This window comes from Furipterus horrens, unplaced genomic scaffold (assembly GCF_987537825.1).
Source record: "Furipterus horrens unplaced genomic scaffold, mFurHor1.1.pri manual_scaffold_2, whole genome shotgun sequence".
In the NCBI taxonomy this organism is placed as follows: Eukaryota; Metazoa; Chordata; class Mammalia; order Chiroptera; family Furipteridae; genus Furipterus; species Furipterus horrens.
Window position 1 is genome coordinate 188,192,124 of NW_028327172.1, and position 26,434 is coordinate 188,218,557.

The 26,434-nt window shown below is 39.7% G+C and overlaps 1 protein-coding gene across 1 annotated transcript in view; it reads left to right on the forward strand.

Annotated features, from left to right (window-relative positions):
* CORIN (corin, serine peptidase) overlaps window positions 1-26,434 on the forward strand; it is a 183,390-nt gene that overhangs the window by 101,218 nt on the left and 55,738 nt on the right. Inside the window, exons 6-9 of the mRNA XM_090266913.1 lie at window positions 12,983-13,096; window positions 22,215-22,322; window positions 23,504-23,614; window positions 25,394-25,510. Of these exons, the coding sequence (XP_090123039.1) occupies window positions 12,983-13,096; window positions 22,215-22,322; window positions 23,504-23,614; window positions 25,394-25,510 (450 nt within the window). The remainder of the gene's footprint in view (window positions 1-12,982; window positions 13,097-22,214; window positions 22,323-23,503; window positions 23,615-25,393; window positions 25,511-26,434) is intronic.

A 26,434-nucleotide genomic window follows, 5' to 3' on the forward strand; every position in this document is an offset into this window, starting at 1 on the left:
AGTGGTTCTCAACCTTCCTAATGCTGTGACCCTTTAATACAGTTCCTCATGTTGTGGTGACCCCCAACCATAAAATTATTTTTGTTGCTACTTCATAACTGTAATTTTGCTACTGTTATGAATCGTAATGTAAATATCTGATATGCAGGATGTATTTTCATTGTTACAAATTGAACATAATTAAAGCATAGTGATTAATCACAAAAACAATATATAATTATATATGTGTTTTCCGATGGTCTTAGACGACCCCTGTGAAAGGGTCGTTCGGCCCCCAAAGGGGTCGCGACCCACAGGTTGAGAACCTCTGCCTTAGACCCAAGTGGGAGAAAATGGACCTTGTCCCATCAGTATTACTTCCACGCTAAGCTCAGTCCTCCAATTCACCACCACTGACGACCCTCTGTCATAAAGTTTCCCATGGTTAATTTAAGTGCATTGGGTTGATCGGTGGAGTATTTTAGACAAGACTACAGTACATCACTGCTCAAATTGCAGTTATGAGCATTTACAGTGATGGAACATAGTTTTTTGACTTCCTATTATCTGCAGCAGCAATGCCTTTCCTCCTCTCACAGATGAAGTAGATCAGTTCCTACTTGACTCGGAGCTGATCTCAAGGCTAGATTATTTTCTGTACATTTCTAGTCCCTCCTGAAAGTTTGGCCTCTCCTGAAACTTCACCTTTCCTGCCTTAGCTCATTCAGTCCCCTTGATTGGATCCCTTTGTCTTGTTCAAAGGGGATATTATTGCTGTTTATTGGTACAAAGGATCATAGGAACCCTGTGAAGATTTTGGGGAAAAAAATTAGTCCTTTTTCACCTTTTCTCTGAGCCCTTGGGTGCTGTGTACCCAATCTTCTAGTCTCAACAAGTTGGCAGCTGTGACTCTGGAATGCAAGCTAATTAAATTGTGCTTATATTTAGTTTTTGGCAAGGCTGGCTTTTTTTCAATGTTAGGTTTAGTCTGTGTGGCTTTGTTATATACAATCCTGGTAACCAGGGACCCCAGGAGAGATTTTCTGTAGCTGCACTGTGAAAGGCATGCAGTGGCAGAAAGTGGAGGAAGCCTGGGAGAGAGGATTTAGAGACAACCTCTGTGTTCCGCCAGTATGTAAATCATTTAACAGGACAAATTATTTAACTGTAAAAGCCAGCTTTCCTGGAGCAATTGACTTCCTTTTCTGTCTGAGCCAAAGAAAAGGCATTCTATCCCTAGGTGGTGTGATACTGGTTTCTGGGTCCTCTCCTCAGAACCCTGTTGTTTTCCAGTTATCTTGGTTGTTACAAAGAAGCCAGTTGCCCCACTTTCCAGGTCTGCTGTAGCCACAAAGTGAGTGGACCCTCTGGTTATTTACAGGTTTAACCCTTGAAGCACAGGGTATTTTTTGACACTTTGTGATGGGCATCCTCAGAAGTGAATGACCCACTTCCCAGCCTTTATAAGCAGAACACACTGGGCTTTACCCAATTTGGTGCCAGACACTTGATATCCACTACTGATTAACGTACTCAAAGATAATCCCCAAGCAGGTGGAATTCAGGAAAGGAAACTGAAGCTCCAAAAGGTTAAATAACTTCCCAAAGCAGCACAAAAATGTAACATTTATTTATATATGTTTACTTATTTAATAATATACAGTATAATTATATTATATAATATATTTATTAAATAATTACAATACATTTATAATATGCATTATTAAAATATATGATACAATAAATATACCACACATATTTGTATGTAATTATATTATACAGGGTGTTATTTATAGACATATAATCACTTCTCTTATCTGTAGATCTAGTCAGCATCAGTAAGGATATTAGGATGAATGTTTATAAACTAGTTGTCTCACTATTAACATTTAAAAATTATAATAATATTTAGAATTCAAGTTACCTGAATATTTGGGGGTGGTTTAAGATTAAAGTGTCAGATGGCCAAAGGTATCTAGTTTTTCCCAACCTTACGTTGGCCCAACCAATGGAATTTGTGCTGTCCCCATGGGCTATTGCAGGGGGATGTAAAGGTAGGTTTGCTGCCATCAGTTAAGAGGATGGAGAATAGAGAGGGTTTTGGACAGAGCTCTAACCTAAGGATTCAGGATCTGTGAATCCAGCTATATATAGGCTATCTGATCTGAAAGATAGGTGAGACCCTCCAGTATCCCAAAGATCTGTGAATTTTTAAGAATGTAATGCTTTGGAACACTCTGTTATAGTAACTAACAGTAGTGATTATTAGGTAGGAAAGTGATATGTACTATAGTCTTCATGGGACTGAAAGTGAATTTTCAGACATTAGTGTAGAACTGTAATCCATTCTTGAAAGGTATTTTTCAAAGTTCTTTGCACAATGAATTCTAAATATGTTTTTTCTATTTCTGGGTCTTAAGCCACATAATATTGTAAGATCATAGACAGTTTATTCCAGCGTTTAAACTGTCGATACATAAATAGACTAAAACAAAAGAAAGTGAGATCAAAAATAAATTTGGTTAAAAAAATAAAACAAATTTGGTTTGAGTTGCAAGTGAAATTCACAATTATTAACTTGTAAAATGAAATGTAGTTTGTGTAGCCTATCAAATAAGGAAGATAACACAAGAGAACTCTTAAAACTGATTCTTTTTCTTCTCATCCTTCTCCTAAGCCTTCCCATAGATGTTGTAACTAAGTTACACATTTAATAAAGGTCTGGAAACATGTTACTATGTACAACATTTCAGGTGCTACCACATACGTGCAAGAGACTATTTTCTTTCCAAATCATATATATTTCCTTTATTTATGTTAGATTTATATGCATGGCTAACTCTTTCATAGGAAACATCCTACATTTGTTTGAAATTCATCAAAGGTAGTTATTATTATTGTTCTATCATCATTTTATGATTCATAGTGTGGAGAAAATCTCAAAATACTTTAGGGTGCCATTAAATGATAATTATTTGTTCAGAATATAGTGTTTATTTCCAAAAGCAGATTCAGAAAGTAGCACGGCTCCAAAACAAACAATCAAACAAAACAAATATTTGAGTACTTATCTCTGAATTTAGTAACCTTTGCCTGCCTTTATGTTATTGCTCTCATTTGCAGGAAATGATGAATAACAGAGTCCTGGTGTACATCTTATTTTTCAATGATTTTTGACAAAATTGCTGCAGAATCCTGTTTGGGACATCTTGACACTAAAGAGTAAATGAGTCTATCTGTTTAATTCCTCTGTCCCTGTTTGGAAGCTTTCTCTTTCTTCCTTCTTCCCTTGGTGCCTCTCTCTCTGTCCCTCTGTCCCTCTGTCTCTCTGTCTCTCTGTCTCTCTGTCTCTCTGTCTCTCTCTGTCTCTGTCTCTCTCCCTGAAATGTTGCATGAATAAAGATTACTTTTTAAATAAGTTTCCTTAGACTTCTGCTTGGAAATCTATTTCTGGCAGTTCCTGGTCATAAAACTTGCCTTCCTGCTTTTTTTTCTTCTTCTTTCTCTGCTCTTTCTCTACTTTCTACTCTAATAGATTTACAATCTATGTACTGGGTAGGGCTTTGGTTAAATTCTGTGTTATACTGTGATTTTACTTGAAATGTTGCATGATGACATGAAACTGCTTTTAAATCCTATTTACATTCTCTCTCCTATCCAAGTGCCACCAGTTCTAGCTCAATATTTGTTTCTTGCTAATGATTTTTAGATATTTCACCATTACTGGATTTTTCTATAGAATGATAGATCTCCCATCATGCTGTCTGACTTGCAAAATGTATACTTAGCTCTTATTTTCCAGAATTTAAGCTGAAGGCCAGATGGCAAAGTTTACATGGAATCAAAGCCTAGCTATATTTCAGAGGAGAAAAAAATGAGCCAAAGAGGAACCGTCTGAGGACATTTAATTGGGGGAATTGCTTCGGGCTTTCTTTGAGTATTGGTTTGACAGAGACGGTTTCTCACTCACTGAAACATGTTATAAAATAGGCATTGCGGGAGTTTGGACTAAAGAGCTGGGCTGTAGTACAGGGATCGGGTTGGCCTTGTTTTTTCAGCAAGGCCGTGGCCACAGGCGGCACTTCTGTTTTCAGGATATGTAGGCTAAGAGCTCTGTAAGTGCATTCGTTCAACAGGCATTTACACTCTTTTGGAACAAAGATGTGTTCCATGTTAAAAGGTGCTAAGAGCGTCCTTTGCTTCCTTGGTAATGAATGAAAAATCTGTGTAACAGAATAATCTACCAAGAAAACAAAACATAAAAGTGCTAGCACCTCTGCATTCTCAGGAAAGGGCGATGGGCGTTCAGGAGAGAAAGACTGAGCAGAACTGTTGTGGGATCACCCAGAGAAGGGTGGGAGAGGGAAGCGTTGGGAGGGGTAGATAGAAGCAGAGGATGTAGGGGGATCCCCTGAGGCTTGGCAGGGGACTGGGTTTGGCATATCCCTCACTAGCAGGGACCCATGATCACTTGCATGGGGTAGAGGCAAAATCTCGGCCCTTGGCAGTATGGGGCAGCCAGGAAAGCTAACATCGGGGACCCATGGCCCTGTACACTGGTGTGGCTCAGAGCTAATGGAGCAGTCTGTCTGACATAAACCCTTAGGGCTTAGAACCGCGGGCCCCTTGGCAATTCTCTGAGGAACTGGAAGCTAAAGCCTCTTCCACTGTTCATCCCTTGAATCCTAGTGCTGCAGGTGGGCACAGGTAACCACGTTCTTGATGACTGTGGACAAAGAATTGAACTGAACACACTGAGAGTTTATAGCAGAAAAAGAGCAGATTTATTAAGCGATAGTATACTCCAAAGAACGTGGGAGTGGGCCAACTCTGAGCAGAGATTAACCTCAGGGGTTGGAGGGATTCTATTCTTATAGGGCAGATATTTCCTGGCTAGTTTTAGTGGGCTCTTATTGTGCATGTACAAGTAGTTATATTACTTTTAAGTTACTGCGCATGTGGTCTCCCATGATTGGCCACCAGGGAAGGGAGTCCCACAATGCTAATTTATTATAATACTATTATAATGAAGCAGGGGTCATGTGGCATCTTCTGCGCAGGTGCAGTCATGATTCATGGTGACTCAGTGCTTCTCCAGAGAGCAGGAAAACTGGTCTTAGAACAGGTCTCTGTCAGGAATCATTGTTGTCCTTTGTCTTAGCCCTGGGGCACCTCTGGAGTTTCCTGCCTCCTGACTCTCTCCTGCCTCATTTATACCATCCTCAGGAGGGAGAGGCCCCTGCAAAACATGCCTGAATAATGTTCCTTATCATCTTTGTGAGTGCAGAGGTGTGAACTGAGTTACACAGATAAAATGAGGTGGCATTTCCTGCACCACAGTGTGACAGAGTTAGAGACACCACTCCACCCTAAAGCCATTTTGGGCTCATCTGTGGTTCCTGGTCTCACTTCTCAGTCTTACTTCTCCCGTTTTATACCTTTCCGAAACTCCTCCCCCATCTCTGCCTCACCCCAAAGTGTCCCATTATTTCAAGGCTAAATAGAAGGAAAAGTTAAATAGTCTATAACTAAATTCAGAACTAAATATTAATAGTGAGAAAAATGAATAAAATTAAGCTATCTCAGACTTCAACAGAGCACATAAAATCTTAAGGGCGAAAGGGTTTTTTAACTGGTTTCGGGTCGCAAAAACCTCATTTGTAAAGAATATTTTACGTGGACTCAAATGTGTGAAGCAGACAACAGTACAGCTCTCCGGTTCCAGTGGAGCAGGGGGACTAAGACACCCCTTTAGCCCATAAGGTGCCCCAAAGTCCCTTTCCTTGGTATCTTAGAGTTTTTCTGAAAACCACCATTTCGGCCCAAGGAATGGGTAATGCAGGTGTAGGTCTTGGAGGACATTACACATGTCATACAGGCCAGTGGGGAAGATTATTTTATGTACCAAATCTTTTATACTTGTTGTCCTAACATAGGAACAAATGCTGCTTAGAAGCCAGGCTTGTCTGCAAGTGTAGGAATTCCACTGTAACACATGGGTTTTAATATTTCATCAGCAGTTTATTCCCCTAGAAATTGGAAAGTAAAATTGTAAGGTATTTATTGCCTTTGAACATGTAAGTCCAAAAAGTAAGAGTGACCATGTAGTCCTGCTAGGCACCTTGTATTCTCAGTTCATTTATTCATCCAACAAATATTTAATTGTATTCTTGATTCGGGATAGAGCAGTGAGAAAAACAGATAAGGAGACTTCTGTGAAGGAGCTTACATTCTAGAAGGGAGAGAGAGACAAAAAACAAACAAATAAGTATTGTGTGCTAATATAATTGTGTGAACCATTAAAGAAGCAGGGTTTCTTGGTCTTGTTGTTTTAGCTGACTGCATTTCTAAATGGTCTTGAGCATCACTGTTATTAGAAGTGACTAGCGTGATGCCCCACGTTTAATAGATGTCTAGTAGATGTTGAAGGAGATGAAAAAGAGATTAAAATTTTTCACCCCAGGAGGCAGATACTTCCGAAGAATTACCTACCCCACATTCTAATAATGGGATTAGTGGTTTGGACAGATATGATGGGGTTCATTTTTAGAGTGTGACTATATTCCTGTCATCAGTAATCTGCCATCCTCAGCTCCTAAATTTTCAGGAGTAGTCATAGTTTATTTAACCTGAACCAACTTGTAGGCCAGCTTAGTTCCACTCTATGCTCCTCACAAAGAATGCGCTCACACAAAAGTATTAAAAATGCTTTCTTTGTTACCTCATTTCCCTTGTAGTCTATCACCCCCTATACTCATTTCTCTTCTGCAGCCAAAGAGTTGCCTTCCTTTCTGAGCTTCTTCCTCTCCTCTCATTTCCACTTAAACATAACACACTCCAGTCTGACTTTTGTCCTTGCCATTCCTTGGGAACTGCTCTTACCAGGGTCCCCACTGACCTCCATGTTGCCAAAGGCAATTGTCACTTCTCAGTTTCATCTTGTTTGACTATCGGCAGCATTTGGCACAATTGATCATATTCTCCTCTTTGGCATGCTTCCCTTCACTTGGCCTCCAGGACACCATGGTCACCTTGCTTATTTTCCTGCTTATTGTCACACTGGCCATGCCTCCTCAGCCCCTTTGCTGGCTTTCCCTCCTCTCTATAGCTAGTAAATATGTTGTGTAACAGCTCATCCCTCTTTCATCCTCTCTTCACCATCTCATTAATTCTTACTCCGCACTATGTCCACTAATCATCTTCTTGGCGATCACCCAGGCACACGGCCTTTACATGGATTTGCTGATGACTCACACAGTTATTTACCTTTGTAGTCCTTTCCTCTTTCCTGGACCTTGAACTTATGCGTCCAGTTATCTACTTAGCATCTCCATTTGGACGTCTACTGGTTAGGTCAGACTCAACACGTCCACACTGTAACTCCTGATATTTTTTCCCCAGTCTCGCTCCTCCTGTAGCCTTCTCCATCTCAGCAGATGGCAGCTCCTGTCTTCTGACTGGCTGGAACTATGACATCATCATTGGCTCTTGTCTGTCCCACCGGCTCTCCTTCCACACTGCGTCTGGTCATGTCTCAGCACCCCCACTGCTCTCCCTTCCACGCTGCCATCGTCTCTTTCTGGATAAGCTCTATAGCCTCCTGTTATTCCTACCCTGGTCCTTGCTCCTCTGAGGTATTTCCAACACAATAGGCAGAGATCCTTGAACACATGAGTCACATCCTGCCACTCTTGACTCAAACCTGGTAGTGCATTTTCTCTTTTTGTCTAACTTACAAAGTCCTTCCTAAACTCTGTGTGGTTGGGCTGTTCCTTCTGCTCCATCTTGTCTCTTCCTACTCTCTCCCTCACTCCCTCTAACCACAGGTCCCCTTGCTGTTCCTGACACCCGCCAGGCATGCTGCTGCCTGAGGGTCTGTGGACTGGCACCTCTGCTGAAATCTGCCCCTGAGAGTTGGTTAAATCCCTCACATATTTCAAGGCATTGTTCACATGTCACCTTCAGAGGAGGCCTGCTCTGGCATTCGAGTTGATTTTTAGCCCTGTCCTACCCCACCCCCACACCTCCTAGCTTTCTTAATCTGTTGTAATCTTTGTTTTTTTTCATAGCACTCATTGCCTTCTGACCTAATATGCAGTAATTTTCTTTATGTTCATTGATATTGTCTCCTTAGACTCTAACCTTCACAAAGCAAAGGATCTATTCTGTATTCAATAATGTACCCAAGCTCTTAGAGGAATGCCCAATTATCTAAGTCAATGAGTGGAAAAATTAGAGGGCAACATAAGCTTTTCTGATTCCATATGGCAGGTGGAGGAAGTGATTACCCCTCCCATTCCTGAGGAAACAGCTTTAAACATCCCACTAGATATTTCCATTTTCCAAAGGGTCTTCTCTATTCTTTGCTCCTCAGGGAGGCTCAACCAACTGTTTTATTTACATTTCCCTCCTGGCAGTGCCCAGCACCCTGGCTCCTCTCTCTCTCTCTCCCCTTGGGGATCCTCACTCCTTTTATACACAGAGCTTTCTGATACCCCTATGCATTCCTACCCCAAACATGCTAATATCAAAATGACATTATTTTGTATTTAACAAAATGAAGGGCTTTCCATTTACTATGCTTAGAAGGCAAGATAAAGACCAAGTTTACTTACTCAAGTATAAGTTTGGGTTTTTGCTCTGTTCTGTCACCTCTTATCTTTTGCCCCAATGATTTTTATTAACCTATTATGCCCAAATAGAGTGCTATCCTCAAGAGGAATTCTTGTAAAAGGTAAGAGCAATATGGTTGACAGTAACTTAATTTCAAGCATTCTGGTCAATGAAGAATTGACACGCTCTTAGTACATACAGGCTGAGGTGATGATGCTCTGTGCCAGTTCGGTGTTCTCTTCAGAGGTAGTTGAACCTGAGCTTCAGACTTTAAAAGCTTAAAGATGGGGGTGAATGAAGACACTATTCAGTCAGAGATTGGTGAGTAATTTGTGACAAAAACTCCAAAAGTTAACAACCAGAGTAATGAGAACATTTGCCCATATAAATGCTGCCTATAATGCACAGGCAGAGGGATCTGAGAGGGCTGGAAGCAGTTACAGAAAATCTGAAGGTCATTCCAGGGTCTGGATGTTATTTCTGCAGTCCATTATCAGAGAAAGAATACTAAAAAGAGCTGATCATCCTTATGGGTATGTAGTCTTCAGAACCCATGGAATTGTGAAGTCCAGGTGATTCATAATTGCCCTCATCATCTGGACGTGTAAACTAGTGTCTTAGGCAGTTCACCTTTCTATACTATTATCTCTGCATCAATGTTAATTAATTGTCACATGTGTAAATGGAAGTCAACTTTGGTGATGAAGTATCTTTCGTTGGTAAAAGTATCTTTATCAGATGAGGATTTGTAGAGTATATGCTACATGAAGGCGGGGAATTATTTTCATTTTCTTTACTGCTATCTTTCTAGGTGCTGGAATAATGCTTAGCACATGGTTGACAGTAAATATTTGTTCAATTAACGAATGAATCTTCCATGGACCAATCTGCCATTTATTTAAAGTCCAATATATACCTCTTAGAATTATAGATGATGTTAGTGGAAATGGTCTCAAGATTCTGGCATGACTTTGCCTTAGGGAATTGCCTTGTCAGTAGAAGGGCTAAGCCTAAATAAAGGCTATTGGAAGATGATTGCTACAAAAGAGTAAAGTTTATGGTTGAAAATTCTCTACAGAAACTTGTTAGGAGCTCTCTCAGTATATTCTCCCCAAAACCCAGAGCTGACATGGAATTTCATCTCATCTGGTCCCGTTCACCTGAAGGACAGACATTTATCCTTCGTTTAGAGAGAAAAACAAAGGCAAGTTTGAGCTTGTACCTGACCCTGGTGCACTTGGACTGACCACACATCAGGTGACTACACAGCTGCCTCTGTATTAGGAACAAGGGCCGGGGAGGGCTGAGGATTGAACCTGGAGCATGGACCTCACAGTTCTGGGGTGGTTTGCACCTTTCCCTGGCTCTGTGGCTTTTGGCAATTGCTGTCTTAACCACACGACACTCTAGCATCTCTATTTGTAAACCACCACTTCCCCCAAAGAAGATGTGACAGCATGTCTACCCGTCTACTTTATGTGCCTGTTTGGAAATTCCAAATAAATGTGTTTGAACAGTTTTACACAACTAAAAGCAAAGATTCTGATGATTGTGGGAGAAGGGGTGGGTTGGGTCGGGGGGAGCAAGGGGGGAAAATGGAACAACTGTAATTAAAAAATCAAAAAATAAAATTAAAAACAATAGATGAATTAAAAAAAAAGATTCTGATGATGGGTTAAGAGAAATCAAATATCCAAAAGTCATTCTAGTTTTACAAAAATAATATTCATTAATGAAACTATGAGCTTCTAAAGAAAGACAAAGAAACAATCGACAATGTCCTGCAACCAAAGGCAGTCACACTTCCTGCTGAGGAACCACACGGAAGAAGTCCGTTTCTGCTGTATCAGCCAAGAAGTGGGATAGCGGTAATCAAAACAATGCCAGCAATGCTATGTTTTAAATTTGATCCAGATTTGATATAACCGTACACAAAAAGTGGGTTTGCTGAAATAAAATATATAGGGTCTTACAGATGAAGTCTAGATGTTAGGAGATATTTGATGTTGAGCTTTCGGCTACATAGTGGAGGAATCATCAGAACCATGAAGTAGGGAATGTGGACAGATGGAATTTAGGCACTCTCCAGCGTAATACAGAAACCGTCGCACTCCAGGATAAACCCTTATTCCTTGACACTTTTCTCTGAATCCTGGAGAGAGGATGTTGTACAGACTGGCTAGTATAGTCTTACTGTTTCTCATTTTATATATAGTTTCCTCTGTACCCTTTAGGAGTCTGTATCTGTAGCTATGGGAGCGCAGGACTGTGCCACATCCTCTAAGACTACAAAATAGAAACATGTTTCATATTTTGGCAGAGGAAGTCCATAGCTGTAATTTGTACTGATAGGGAAATCGTGGGGTATGATGGAAAAACCACTTTCACTGTTGATACTGGGAAGGTTGCACATGACAGCATCATAAGAAACTCACCGGACCAACTAGGACTTGATGTCTAGCAAATGGAAACTCTGATTCCTCTGATAGCATTGGAACATAAGCAACCAATGGTATTTTTCTTTGCCTTGTGGCAATGTGTTGTGCTCCATGGAGACTGATGTGATTTGTTCCTGTCAAAGTTAATTGAGAACCTCTTGGGGGCCAGCTGCTGGGTGGGAGAGTAGGAACATGGGAGATGTTGGGCCTCACAGCTTGGAGCGTTCAGTCTGGGCTTCTTTGAATTTCAGTCTCTGAGTTAAAATGTGTACGTTTCCTGGTTCATCTCATCAATGAGAGGGAAGGGACAAAGAGAAATTTGTGAGGGTTGTGTTTGTCTACTGTTATTCTGAATTGGGAACTCATGAAAAAACTTAGTAGGTTCTTTTTTTTTAAATTTCTGATTCATAAAGTAAGATACAGTCATCGTAAGAACATTTGTAAAATATAATGAATTTGTAAAATACAAGGAAGAAGATAAAAACTACTTGTAATCCTAATACCACAGACAATCACAGTCACCTTTGATATACTTCTTTCTATGCTGAATTATATTATGCTTTTTTAGAAACATATGGTGTTTTTCTACTTTAATTGCACTTTGTTCCAGGACATTAAGTATTTTGTATGATATACTTTTCTTTTTCTTTTTTTTAATTTTTGTTTATTTATTTGTTTGTTTATTGTTTATTTATTTTTAGAGAGAGGGGAAAGGAGAAAGAGAGGGACAGAAGCATCGCTGTGTGGTTGCCTCTCACTCGTGCCCCCAACTGGGGACCTAACGTGCAACCTAGTCATGTGCCCTGACTGGGAATCGAACCAGGGACACTTGGCTCGCAGGCCGACGCTCAATCCACTGAGCCACAGCAGCCAGGGCTGATATACTTTTCAATAGTTGTAATGCTATTCTTTCTTAGGGAGGTACCAAAATCTATCTAACCAGTCCCTGCTATTGCGCAGTTGTGATATCAAGTTTCCTCATAAACCATGATGGTGTGAATATCCTTAAAAATAAAAACTTGCATTTATTCATAATAATTTCCTTTTTATAAAGTGCAAGAAATAAGTTTGCTGAATCAAAGGTTATGCACATTTAAAAGGCATTTGATACACATTACCAAATATTGAAGTGTATTTTAACACACATTTTACGGAACTGATTTATTCTTTTATCTAAAAAAGTCTCTAGCTTTTTATCTCATATTTATTGTCTATAGTAATTTTGAAACAATTGATTTTATGTCTACTTTTGAGAAGAAAATGAATACAATAAAAGCCAATAATACCAAAATGCAACTGTTAAGGAAAACAATAAAAATATTATTTGCTAGTGCAGTTTTACATTCTTTATGCAAAAAATAGACTTTGACATTTTTAACTGGCATTTTTATTAAGGCAAGGAAATATATTTTAAATAACAGGGCATAAAGTCTATGCCTGTGTCGAGCACACCTCAGTTAATTTTCTCTGTACAACGTTGAGTAGTGTTTTAAAAGGTAAGGGTTTTTTTTTTTTTATGATCACATGGATGTGGTTTATTTTTCAAAGGTTTAAAGAATATATTTGTTCAGTAAATAGCACTCCACTTTGAGATATTTCTCAGCTATTAAGAGAAATGCTTCCATTTGGTATTTTCCACACAGACGTTGAACAGCGGACGAGGCCGCTCTCTTGTGCTCCAAGCACGGATGCCTGGCACCCGCACTCGCAGGCCCTTTGGCGGACTCGCCCTGCCTTTCCTCAGGCAAACACTGTATTTTTCCAAGGCAATTTCACAATTAAGCTCCCAGAGGGTCAAAGGAAAACGGGGGACAGTGAAACTGCGGGGATTTAGAAACAAATCTGTCCAATAGCAGGGGAAGGTGATCTTCCTGTTCTTTGTTTCTCCTAATTTTAAAAGGAAAAAGAAAACACACCCTTATTCTGACATTGTTTTTCTGCCCTTTCCTTAGTGCTCTGCGGAGGAGGCGACAGCTTTCTGTGTGGCAGTGGCCTCTGCATCCCCAGGAAACTGCAGTGTAACGGCTACAACGACTGTGACGACTGGAGTGATGAGGCTCATTGCAGTAGGTGACAGACTGTTTGGGGGTTGTCGGGGCGGACAGGGATTCCATTCAGGGGCCTAGAAACCACAGCCATTCCACTGTCAGGTCCTGACAACCGTGAGCATTCATTCACGCGGACTCCTTGTAGTCGCCTTTCTAAAGCGAGCAAACGTGCTTATGTTCCCGCCCCTGACAGCAGTGTTTGCTCACGGTTCAAAGGCGTGATTTCATTAGAAACGCAACGGCTAGACGCCCCCTCGGAGCAGATCTGGGATCGAAGTGTTTTTGCGTGAAGGGTCTTAAAATTAGGAGAAGCCTTTTTGTTTATTTTGTGTGAGGATTTTTGTTTTTGTTTTCAAAGCTATAAGAGTATAAAGGTCAACTATTTAAAAGGGGCACTTTTAATCGGAAAAATTTTCCCCATCCTGATTCTTAACATTCATGACACAGCAGATGCAAAGCCTCTTGTTGTTTATGCTTCTTTCAAACCCGAACAGAGTCAATGGCATTAACTGCTTTAAATCTGTGGCTCATTGGATTCAGCCTTAAGCACCCTCCATTTACTTCCCTTGATTTGATGAGCTGTTTTCACTGAATTGATCGGTGGTTTGTCCAATATTGTATTAGTGTGCTTGGGCTGCCACACAAAATACCATAGACTTCATGACTGAAACAGCAGAAACTGGCTTCTCACAGTCCTGGAGGCTGGAAAGTCCAAGATGAAGGTCCAGCAGGGTTCAGTGTCTGGTGAGAGTGCTCTTCCTGCCTGTAGGCAGCGGCTGCCTCCCTGTGTGCTCACCGGCCTCCTTAAAGGGAGGGGAGGAGGAGGCAAGAGACAGGGGAAGGGAGTGAGAGAGGGAGGCTTGAGGAACATAGGTAGGTAGAGAGAGAAAGAGATTGAGGGAGGTTGGGGGCTCTCTGGTATCTCATCCTCTACTTAGAAGGGTACCACCAGCCTTACACTGGATTAGTGCCTCACCCTTATGAATTCATTCAACACACATGACCTCCTCACAGCCTTGTCTCCAGATATAGTCATGCTGGGGGTTAGGGCTTCCACACAGAAGCACTGGGAGGAAACATTCCGTCCATACCAAATATATGTCAGCTTTCACATCATTTTACACTTATGTAATGTAGTCTCAAGAATACAAGGTAAGGTCTGCATTCCAAACAGAACCATAAGCAATTATGTTCTAATTGCTTTTTAATGGTTATGTGAGCAGGGATAGTTACTCTGGGAAAGCTGTGTTTTACTCCTCGTAGACGTTGCCAAGGCTTTATAAGAGCTCATGATTGTTGACCACATTGGAAATTCCTCTGGTCTGTTTGCCAGGTGGACCAACTTTTCTTCCATTGGAAGGATTAGGATGCTTGTTTGTCATAACTTGTGAAAGCCCATATATCATTGTAATGTTTCAGGTCAGTGTTTCCCAAACTGGTGTTCCATAGTACCTGAGTCTTGAAAAATGCTTGAGGAAAAAAAATAAGTTTGTGAATTTCTACCTATCGTATCTACTTCTTAGAAAGTTACAATACACATTTGTGCCTTAGAGGTTCTAAAAAATCCTGCAGTTAAAGAAAGATATCAATTTTGTTTAACTTGTTATTTCCATAAAAATTATTTGTTTATAAAACCCCTCACCATTATTTATACATATACGTTTTCCTTCATGCACTGATTTATTTTGCAGAATATCTAGCATCCTGTGAAACTTCAGTTATGTCACCTGTATTTTCAGAAATGTTTTCACAAAGACATTTGTTTTTATAATTTGGAATTCCCTCTTCAGGAAAACCTATGGCAGACAATTGTACATAAAAAAGATTTTTCTAGGATGCATGTTTACATTAGGGAATATTGCTGGGGACTTGCAAGAAAATATTGTGCAAAGCACCCGCACTAGGGGATTTAAAATAGTTCAATAGAATTATGTCCAATTTATGGGAAGTGTGGTGGAAATCTCTTGTTTCCCTCTCAGTTATGGCACAAGTTATAGCATTATTAAAATCCTGCATGTGCTCTACCCCCAGCGGTGGGCCAATACTGACTTTCTCATTATGTTCCTCTGTTGCACTGAGCATTGCACTTTAAACAGTAGGAACTTTCTGCCGTATTTGTTGAAATTGAATTTGAAGGAGTAAATTTTCCTAGTCAGTGCCCGACAAAGACAGTATTACTATTCTGGAAGGTATTTAGCAATGTCTCAGGAGCTGAAGTGTTTATTAAAGAAGATAGAGACTTTTCCTCATGACACCTTCAGAAACGATCTCAGAATACTTGTTTGTGAAGATGCTGACCTTGCAAAGTCATCTGCTTCTGAGCTTTAACATTCAGTGCTGGTGGAGTTTCAGCATTCATGTTCATAGAAGATGCCACCTTCCTGTGGTCCCCACTCTGTAGTGAAGGAATAGCACAAATCTGAATTAGGCTGTGGATGCAAGTCAGCGCATGAATGCAGTTCACAGATAAGATATTCCTCAGGGGAAAGGAAGTTTTGCTGGATGTTACCAAAGAGGAGCAGAAGGATGTGCCTGTTCCCAAGGTTTCTGGCAGATACAGGAGGAGAAGGACTCCTTTAAAGAAAGGAGGGGAAGGGATATTTCATTTGTGAGTTCCCTAATCTACTGTGCTAAAAGCATTTACCTACACAATTTGATTTAATTTTCAGCAAAAAGGGTATCTCATCCTCTTCCATACAGATGCAGAGCCAAGGCTTAAGGCAATGAAAAAATTTACCAGTACTTCCCAGTGCCAGATTTGAACCCAGACTTGAATGGGTCCAAATATTATGCTACTTTCTCTAAACTGTGCTGCCTTGAACTTGCCCTTGCCCATGAGAATTCAGATTTGGTAAATAATTAAATTTTGATTATTCATAGGACAGAAAATTTTTTATTTTGGATGTTCTGTTATGCTTGGGAGATAATTGTTTATTATAGCAGCACTCCGGGCATCTCGGATTGCTTCCTTTCTCCCCTAACTAATTTTGCTATGTTTATCAATCTCATCCTAAGTATTTGTAGAATAAACAAATTTCCAACCACCTGGAACAATTTAATGGTGTAGCAAAAGGATTTTGAAAATTAAGAAAATTTTCTTTTTAAAACTCTCTAGCTCTGTGCTTTTAGGCAGGCAACTTCTCTATCTCTGGTTTTCCTTGTCATTGAGACTGGCTGAACCATAGCATTTCCAGAAAGCTCCACATGCAAGATTCTAATTAAGGAGGTTTTCCAAATGATGCTTCTCAGTTATCACAAGTGACTGCATTTAGTATGTTCTTTTGACTAAGACAAGGATGCAAGTACAGTATTCCCTCACTTATCACGGTATTACGTTCTAGACTCCCCTGCGATAGGTGAAAATCCGCGAAGTAGGAACCTTACATTTATTTTAGTATTTATATGTATTTTAAGACTTTATAGACCCTTCCCACACACTTATAAACCGTTCCCAGTCCCTTATTAACCTTTCCCACTCCCTTATTAACCTTTTCCACACTTTTATAAACACTACTTATGTTCTTAAACATGTTCTACACTCTTAAACCTGCATGATTTTAACAACATATGTATACAGTACCACAGAATCCCATGATATAGCGAAAAAATCTATGTTAAATAATTAAATACAATATTTTTTAAAAATCCCACGATACAGTGAGGCCATGATAAGTGAACCGCAATATAGAGCGGGACTACTGTAAATATGAGAAATATTTCCATCAAAATAATAAAAATATTTTCATCAAAATAATAAAGATATTTCATTCTATGCTGAAGTAAGAAGCCTCAGATGCCTGGGAAATTCTCTTCTGTTTAGTGGCACTTTGATTATGCTGAATTGATCAAACTGTTTAATATTCTTTAACTGCTGCTATGTGTAAAGCATGTTCTAGATCCCTAGTCAATGTAAAGACTTAAGACGTGGTTTCTTTCTTCATGGAGCTTTTAGTTTAATCAGGGCAATAATGTAGAAACAGAGATCATTGAATGTGGTATTTTAGAACAATATAGAATAAGAGATGTCACAAAGCTAAAGGAGAGTGGTGTAAACAAAAAAGTAAATCTTATGAGTTGGGAAGAGAACAGGATTCCTGGATCAAAGGCAGGCTTTGGACAGGGGTGATGGTTGGATACTGTAGAATAGGGGTCCTCAGTCAGGGACAATTTTGCCTCCTAGAGGACATTTTACAATGTATAGAGACAGATTTGACTGTCACAACTGTGAGGGTTGGGAGTGGTGCTACTGGCATCTAGCGAGTTAAGGTCAAGGACGCTGCTAAGCATCCTACAATGCATAGGGTAGCCCCTCACACAACAAAGTTTTATGCAGTCAGAATTGTCAACAGTGCTGCAGCTGAGAAACCTTCCTCTGGAGATAGAAGTCAGTCTAACGAGCCCAGGCAGGCGAGATGCCTGGCTCCGTCTCATAGCTCTGCTGTTGATGAGCTGTGTAACTGTGGGCAAGCCATTTAACTGCTCTGGCCATCTGAAAACTAGGGGGGCTTAGCAATTCAGCATCCAACTTGAATCTTGAACTGAGGCAACACATTTATGTTTACAAACTCATAGAGATTGAGCAAATTGAGTGGAACCCTTGATAAAAAGGTTTTCTGTTCTTCAGTTTTCTTCCTTAATTTAATGATAATTTTAAGAGACAAAAGTTAATAGAGTGAACTGCCAAAGTGAAATAAATATTAACATGCAAGAACTTCAGCAGTAACATTTTATATCAGGCTCTCATTAAGAAAAATAAATCTATATCTAGAAAAACATCTACCTCGGGTCATGCAAAATTATGCTTGTATTGAGCAAGAAAATCATAGCAAGTAGCTTTTAAAAAGTTTGATTTGTTGGCCCCAAATTGGGCTGACAACATTTCTTTTCAGTCCAAATAAACACTTATTCCAATAAAAGGAGGCACTGTGATCTTTGCTATTTGCTGTGTATTTCTGGCTGGCAGTACCTCTGGCAGTCACAGAGACCTTAGAGAGGAAACAAGTTGTTTTCCAAATGTAGCTAATTTTGTATCTAACCCCTGAGAATGGCTTCTAACCAAGTAAGCCATAATAGTGGAAAGTCGAGTCTGGACCTATGTGAATAATGAGGAATTTTTTCTTTAATGCTTGTGTCATCTTCATTTATGAAATAATTTAATAAATGACGGCATTAATTTAAAAAATTTTCAAATGAGGTCTAGGCATGAATTACTGGGAGTCCTAGAACAGGTCTCACAGAGGACATGTGAATCTTTGGCAATTTTTAGTGTGTTAGATTCTGAAAGAAGTATTTGATGCCCTAGTCCTACAATCAAAAGAAGTGAAGTGTACGGCTTTAAAAAAATATTAACTCATATGGTTTAAAATATGCCACTCCTCCACACTACCACCGCTTTTGGGGAATGCGAGTACTTTTGCATTGATCGTCAGGTTGAAAACCCTGGTTATTACTGATTTTAGCATAACACTTCCAAACGTCCCGCAATAGTAATGTAGATTAAAACAAAACAAAAACCAAAAAGATATTTTATAACTTCCCAAGGAAATGTGTATATCTTGATACACACATTTCTCAACTCTGTCTGGTAGGCAAAAACACAAACATCATAACCTTTATCAACTCAGCATGCGTGTAATGGTCCCAGTCAGCAGTAGGGGGCAAGACGGTGAGTTAGCGCCCTCTGCTGAATGGGAGAAGGTAGTACAGTTCTGTCAAGGAGAAACTAGAACCTTCTTTTAGTTCTTATATTTTCTCTTATGATGGTCGATCTCATATGAAAATTATTCAGTCTGGGGGAAATTAGAAAGAATACTTACAAATTTATGCATGTGTATAAGTGTGAGCACATGTCTGTTTGTGTGTTTGCACATACATACCCACATAATGAAGGTGCTGAACAGACTATCTCTAAGGCCCATTGTTTCTAAAATGATGTGATTCTAAAACTATTTAAGAAACTTAGTTTTAGGACAATAGAATCTATTGTATGAGACACAGGCTTCTGCTTCAGAAGAAACAATCACTGGAATTCAAGGGACTGTACTACCGACCACTAGATTTTTGGTCTTCATCAGCCAAGTAAACTGATCCTCAAATGTGCCCTCATTTCTCACCTCTCCCCTGTTCTTGTTATTCCCCTTGCCTAAAACATGGTGAAGTTTCAAGTCCATCCACACAGTACTGAAATTCTGCCCACCTTCTGTGATCTCTCTCCAGACATAAGAATCTATTTTTGCCCTTAATTCACTTCAAGTAGGGGAAAAAAGAATACATTTAAGAAATCTAGTTTTTCTTAAATGCAGGAATTTTTAATATATTAATTCAAAACATTTTTACAGCTTTACTGAGGTATAATTACACTAAGCCATACATTTATTCCACTGTTTTTTAGTAAATGTATAGAGTTGCGCAACCATCACTACAATCCACTTCTAGAACTTTTCCATCTCCCCCCAAATTTTCCTCCCACCTATTTGCGGTCAGGTCCGCAGGTAAACACTGCTACCTCTCTGGCTACAGATAACCACTGCTCTGATTTCTGTCTCTATATGTTTGCTTTTTTGGGAAATTTTATCAATGAGTCACACAATATGTAGTCTTTGCATCTGGGTTTGTTTCACTTAGCATAATGTTTCTAAGGTTCATCTATGCTGCCATATGTATCAATAGTTTGATACTTTTAATTGCTGAATAGTGTTCCATCATATGAGTGTACTACATTTTCCTTATCCATTCACCAGTTGAGTGTTTGGATTGTTTCTGCCTTTTGGCTATTATGGATAGTGCTGTTATGGACATGCACATATTAGTATCTGTGTGGATATGCAAGGTCTGTCCAGAAAGTGTCCAACCATGTAATATGAAAAATAGAGATGTTTACTGAAGAAGATACAAGAAGCATTGTATATAGGACAATGATGCCTCAGTCCCCTTCAAAGTAGGCACCTTGGGACCTCACACAGCTCTCGCAATTGCCATCAGCTTCCCTGTTGTATTTTCCTGAACTTCGTAGACAGTCTGAAATTTCTTCTCTTTCAAAGGCGATTCTAGTTTTGAGAAAAACCAGAAGTCACAGGGCACCAAATCTGGGCTGTAGCGGGGCTGAGTTACCTGGGTGATTTGATGTTTCACCAAAAAACTCTGCATGAGACATTCTGCATGAGTGGGTGTGTTGTGGTGAAGCTGCATATCACAGCTGCCCGTAGCTGTGGCTTTCTGAATCATCCAAATAGTTTTGTGGAGAAATGTTCAAGCTTAATGCAAAATCTGATGCAGATTCATTGCTCTACTTGCTCAGTCATTTTGAATGCGATGGCCACACAGTACAAATGCTCATTCAACAGCACCTACTGACCCCACTGACTAGTACAGTGAAGTCATCATTGTTCATGCATGTGCATTTCAGTCTACTCCCCTTGGCTGCCAGGTTACTTCAATGTTAAACAAACTGCTCTCATTACATTAATAATGATTGGACTTTTTCCAGACAGACCTTGTATATTTCATTGCTTTGGGGTAAGTTTCTAAGAATAGAACTCATGAATCATATGGTAAGGTTATAGTTAACTTTATAAGAAGGTTTCACACTGCTTTACAAGGTGGCATTATACTTTGACATTTCCAACAAGAGTTTATGGGAGTTTCCATTTCTCAAAATCCTTACCAATACTTGGGTATTCTCTTTTTGTTAATTATAACTATTTTGGAGGTATGTAATAGCATCTTATTGTGGTTTTTATTTGCAATTTCTAAATAACTAATTATGTTGAATACCTTTGTAAGTGCCAATTTGTTATTTGTATGTCTCCAATAAAGCCTTTCTACTCAAGTTTTTTGCTAATTTGTAATTGGGTTTTCTAATTATTGAGTATAAGAGTTCCATATATACTCTAGGTATAAGTTCTTTATCAGATACATGATTTGCAAATATTTTTTTCAGATTATGACTACCTACCTTTTAATTTTCTTAACAGTATATTTAGAAGCACAATCTTTTTAACTTTGTGAGGTCGATTTATTAATTTTCTTTTATGGCCTGTGCTTTTGTTGGTATACCTAAGAATACCTCACCTATGCCAAGGTCACAAAGATTCTTTCCTATGTTTTCTTTTAGAAACTTCATAATTTTGGCTCTTACACTTAAGTCTATGATCCATTTTGAGACAATTTTTGTGTACGGTTTGAGGTAAAGGTCAGAATTCAATTGAGTACATTTGAAATCTAATTGTTGAAGATTTTGTACACTTGAAATCAAGTTGTTACTGTTTGTTACTGTATTCTTTTCTCACTGAATTAAAAAATGTTATTTTATTAATCTCTATCTCCAAACTTTATTAAGTAATTGATCTCATTCCAATTTCATAGATGAGTTCACAGACTCATAGATTTTTAACTAATACACTCAAATTCCCACAGCTAGTAGATGGCAGAATCAGGATAGGAGTTCTGGCTTGCCCAAGTACAAAACCTATCTTTTTATTAAAATTTCCTTGCATGTTGTTTATTCCAACATTAAACTATACGCTTCCTGAGGTTACATATCACTTATTCTTATCTTACTGCCATAACATAAGACAGAGCTTACTTATTTAACGGTCATGTTATGAAACACTCAACTGACTTAAATGATAATGTTTGTGTGAAAGTAATGACTCCATAACCTAAATAAGTTTCTCTGTCTATTGTGTTTATGTATACCACTGACAAAACTAGACTTTCATTATAAAAGAAACATTTTTAGGAAATAACTACTCACCCATTATTAAAGTCACTGATTCTGGGTGAACATAAACTTCATTAGGAACTATGATGAATTGAAAATGTCTTTTCTTGTATTTGACTATATAGGAGCTTGCATGTGACATAAAGTGAAAGTCATGTAAAGACTCAGAAAGAGATAAAAGCACTAGCTTGGGAGCCAGAGGGTCCTAGTCCTGGTTCTGCAGTAACTTGTTATGTGACCTAGAGCAAGTCATTGGATCTCTCTGTACCACTGTCTCTTCACCTGTAAAGCAATAGATGGGGACCAGGTTATCACTGTGGTTTCCCTCCTGTTGTGGTGCTTTTGTTACATAAAGTACTACTACAATGCCATGTTCTGTTCTGATAACACATGAGTGGCTTCTCTTATTTGCAGATTGTAACGAGAATGTGTTTCACTGTCACACGGGCAAGTGTCTTAATTACAGCCTTGTGTGTGATGGATATGATGACTGTGGGGACCTGAGTGATGAAGAAAACTGTGGTAAGTAGCAATGTTTTCATTTAAAATTACAAAAATTTATAACCAAGAACTTGTAGCTTGTTAATATGATTATTTGCAAGTTGAATTATAAAATGGTTGGTTTCTTAATTTCAGAAAGGGAAAGTTTTTTCAGTTACTAGTCTTAGTTATGTCTTATGTGCAAATGTCTTGCTTCTTGCATACACAGTCATACTAAGGAAATATCAAGGAAGTGGAGTGGAAAGGCAGCTTTAGGAAGTTAATATGTTAATATTATTATCTCCTTGAAAGTGTCCTGTTTCTTCTCTGGTTCTGTTTAGAACTATGAGCTCTTGAGCAAAACTTTGCAGACAGCTATATTGTTTGTCCCTTGATAACCCATATTATATGTAACCAAAAACCCCTTCTTTATTTGATCACCAAGCAATACAGAGATGACTTCTGTAGTAGTGACATGCAGTGTTAAGATAGCATGCTAATTTTATATACAAAAGCTGATCTTATTTTTTTAAGAACGAATCTGCCTTTTAAAGTGTCACGTATAATTTTGAATGCATCTTGTGAATTAAAATCAGCAAAATTTGTCTTGCTTATTTATCTTTCTGAACTTCATGATTAGCTTTAGCATGTTTAGGTAAACTATTATTGAATGACATAGGAACTTCGTAATATGAACAAAAGGGATGGCTGGGATGATAAGGGGCACCGGGCACATGATGTGAGATTGTATTTAGCCTTAGAGACTATAGGGAGGAATGCTGGGAAAGGCTCAGGACTATGATCCAAGGAACCTCAGAGTGGTGTGTGGCAGAAAACATGAGAAAGCTGTCACAGATACATCAAATCAGGTCTCTGCCTTGTGAAACCCAAATCATAGTTTGTTTAGTTGAGCTGGTGTAAACATCACAAAGTTCTCATATGGAAAAAAACATTGCCAAAACAGAAAACAACAGAAGTTCCAACTGTGGGTCCTGAGAAAGCTGGACAGTTTTTCACCTGACAGACAGATAGGCCCCAGTGACAGTGCCTGGTGGGCCTCAGGCTTGGGTGAGAAGTGGATTGTGCTGGACCCATCCTGGGAAAGTGATTGAAGGTTAGCACGATGGGAATAGCCTCTCTTCAGTTGGAACCATGAGCCAGACAGTTCTGAGTGCTTGTCATGCTGGTTCCCCACATGCTCGTGGACTTTCCCTTTTCTCCAGATTGCAGCCCCACAAAGGAGCATCGCTGTGGAGATGGGCGCTGCATTGCCATCGAGTGGGTGTGTGATGGTGACCATGACTGTGTGGATAAGTCTGACGAGGTCAATTGCTGTGAGTGCCCCAAGGGTTTTCATTTCTTGTTTTTCCATTTCTTTCCTGTGTAGACCAATATACTCAAGGTTCACTATCTAAACAGCTTTCAAAAGGAAAGGTTCTCATGCTTCGGTCCCTGCCGAGAGAGAGAACAGAGTGGTGTGAGGATAATCACAATGGAGTTCACTTGACTTCCACGCTTTTCTCCCCAGAATGTCCAGCTTTATTTGCTCAATCTGGCCAAGCAGGTGTCTGCTTTCTCTCTCTGCTACCTGTGTCTCCTTTCTGCATCTGTAACTTCATCAAAGGGGACATTCTCCCCAGTGGCTGGGGGACTTTTCTTTTACAGATGACATATGAGGGGTTGAGCTTCCTGACAGGAGCCAACAAACATGTTCTCAGGCATGGTTTCTGGGAGAGTAAGGAGAAAATTGTGAAAAAAGGAGAGCCTTCAATATTCATAGACTTAAACAGAGACTGGGATAGTAATTATACCTTTACTGCCTGTGTGTTCTGGGTGAGTGAACACTCTTTAGGTTGTTGTTACGCTATCTAGCTAATAAAATCAAGTATGGCTTTTAATTCTTTTTTTTTTCCTCTAGAAACTACACTACACTCAGTAGAGAGCAATCAAATGATTGAATAGGAGTTAGATGTTAAAAGCAAGTAATTTGACCTGAAAGAGTTAATATGATGCATTTTATGCACAGTTGAATGAATTAAACTTTTAATTCCATTTTTTGCGATTCAAGAAAAGCAGAAGTTAATATATAGGATATTTAATTTGCCTATAATGTGAGGCAAAAATAGAAATGCAGGGTGCCTGGTTTTTATTTTGACATACTACATGTCATATAAAGTAATAAATGCAATGCCCAACTTTCCCCTTTCCTGAATTGAACTTGAAGTGGAGTATCGCCCAAGCCCTTGCGTAGTGGCCCACAGTGAACCAGAGCAGGCTGTGTCTTGACTGACCTGGGGAGAGCAAGGACATGTGCTCAAGCATAACGATTCAGGTGTTGAGACTTGATTCAACAATAGGGAGTTTTTCTGTTTGGAAGTAACTCGGTGAAGGCTGAGGTCATATAAAACATGGTTTCTGATGCTCTAAAAGACAATAGCGATAGAATTTAGACAACATTTAAGAACTGGAAAATTAATGGCCACTAGACCCTCCCTTTCAAATGTCAACTGTCATAAGCAGGTTTCAAAATAAAGTGTTTATTGTCTGTTAGGTACTATGCACATTCTTTCTTATGTATTATTTCATTGGCTCCTTAGGGCAGGTTGTATGGAATGAAGTGCTGGGGCCAGGAGTCAGAGAAGCTTGCCTGCACATTCTGGCCCTGCCTGTGACTCCGATCCAGCTACTAAACTCTCTGTGCTTCAGTTCCTTTATTCTAAACCAGTCCAATCATAGCTACATTGCAGGTTTGTTATGAGGATTTGAGATTAGATACATAACACTCTTAGCAAAGTTATAATAGTAGTTATAATGGTGGTATCGCTACCACCATCATTTATACTGCTCCCCATCCTGAGGTTATCAAAACAAAAGTTAATCTGCAGTAAGTGCTATTTAATAAAACATGAGATAGTTTAGAAAGAAAACTTTCCATTTCAAAAATGCTTGCATTTTTAAAAATGGGTGATGTATTGATTCCTTTATACAACACGTTCAGATGTTCAGAGCCCTTCATTCCATGGTGACGTCAGGTAAACGGGGGCCATTTATGTGATCTGCAGACGGGGAGAAGTACTCATAACTAACGTGAAGACTACTCTGGCCTTTCCTAGCCTGCCACAGCCAGGGGCTGGTGGAGTGCAGAAGTGGCCAGTGCGTCCCGGGCACCTTCCGCTGCGACGGAGACGAGGACTGCAAGGACGGCAGTGACGAGGAGAACTGCAGTTACGGTGAGTGTGTGCCCCGGCCCCAAACACGCCTTGTCGGTGGATCTTTCCCTGGGAACGGAGCAAAAAGTGACCTGATGCTTCGTAGGAGGCCCGCGTGACGGGTTCCAGATTGCCTGACGCAGTGGTCCTCGCAGCGCCGGTCAGCCCGAGGACCCTCTCTGGCGGGCTTCCCCTGGCAGCTTACACTGCACACTCACTCTCCGGGCCAAGAAGGGGGGTGAAGTACTTTACCAGCACGGGGAGATTCAGTTGACTGATGGGGAGAGGCAGCGCTGTGAGAAAGAGAAAAGTTTAGTATATAGTATTCGATTCAATTATGTAGATTAGATTCCAATGAGAAGCAATTAGCTTCTGAGATGAAATGTAACAGCTTCGTCAAGTCACCGTGTTCAGAGAAGCAGTTTAATGCCTCCCATTACCTAGCAATATACTTAAAGACACTTGAACAAGAGTGTGATTTCCACCTGTGAAACTCAAAGAGAAAAAGTCAAACAAATGAACTGTTTTTTTAAAAAATGTAACCATTTTTGTCAGAAAAGAGTTTCACGCGGGTGGTCTTAAGCCTGGTTTGTGTAGAAGCGTCTCTCAGTACAGGGCTGGGAAGGCTCTTCCCAGACTTAGAAATCACTGCATTTGTACCTCAGTGACCTGGCCCCTGGCCATCATAGCCTCATTATTCACAACAGGGTTCAACGCCCAGCTGTGTTACCTCTTACCTGGTTGACCTTGGGCTGGCAGGTCACTTAACCCCCTATGTCTCGGTTTCCGTGTCTGTAACTCAGAATAATAATGACTGCTTCATAGTGTCGACCCATGGTGAGAGGTCAGTTAATGTTTGCTATTATTACATGGCCTTGATGTTGAAGTACACCTTGGACTCTGTATATCTATCACCGGTGAATGACATTGGTCACCTATAGCTAA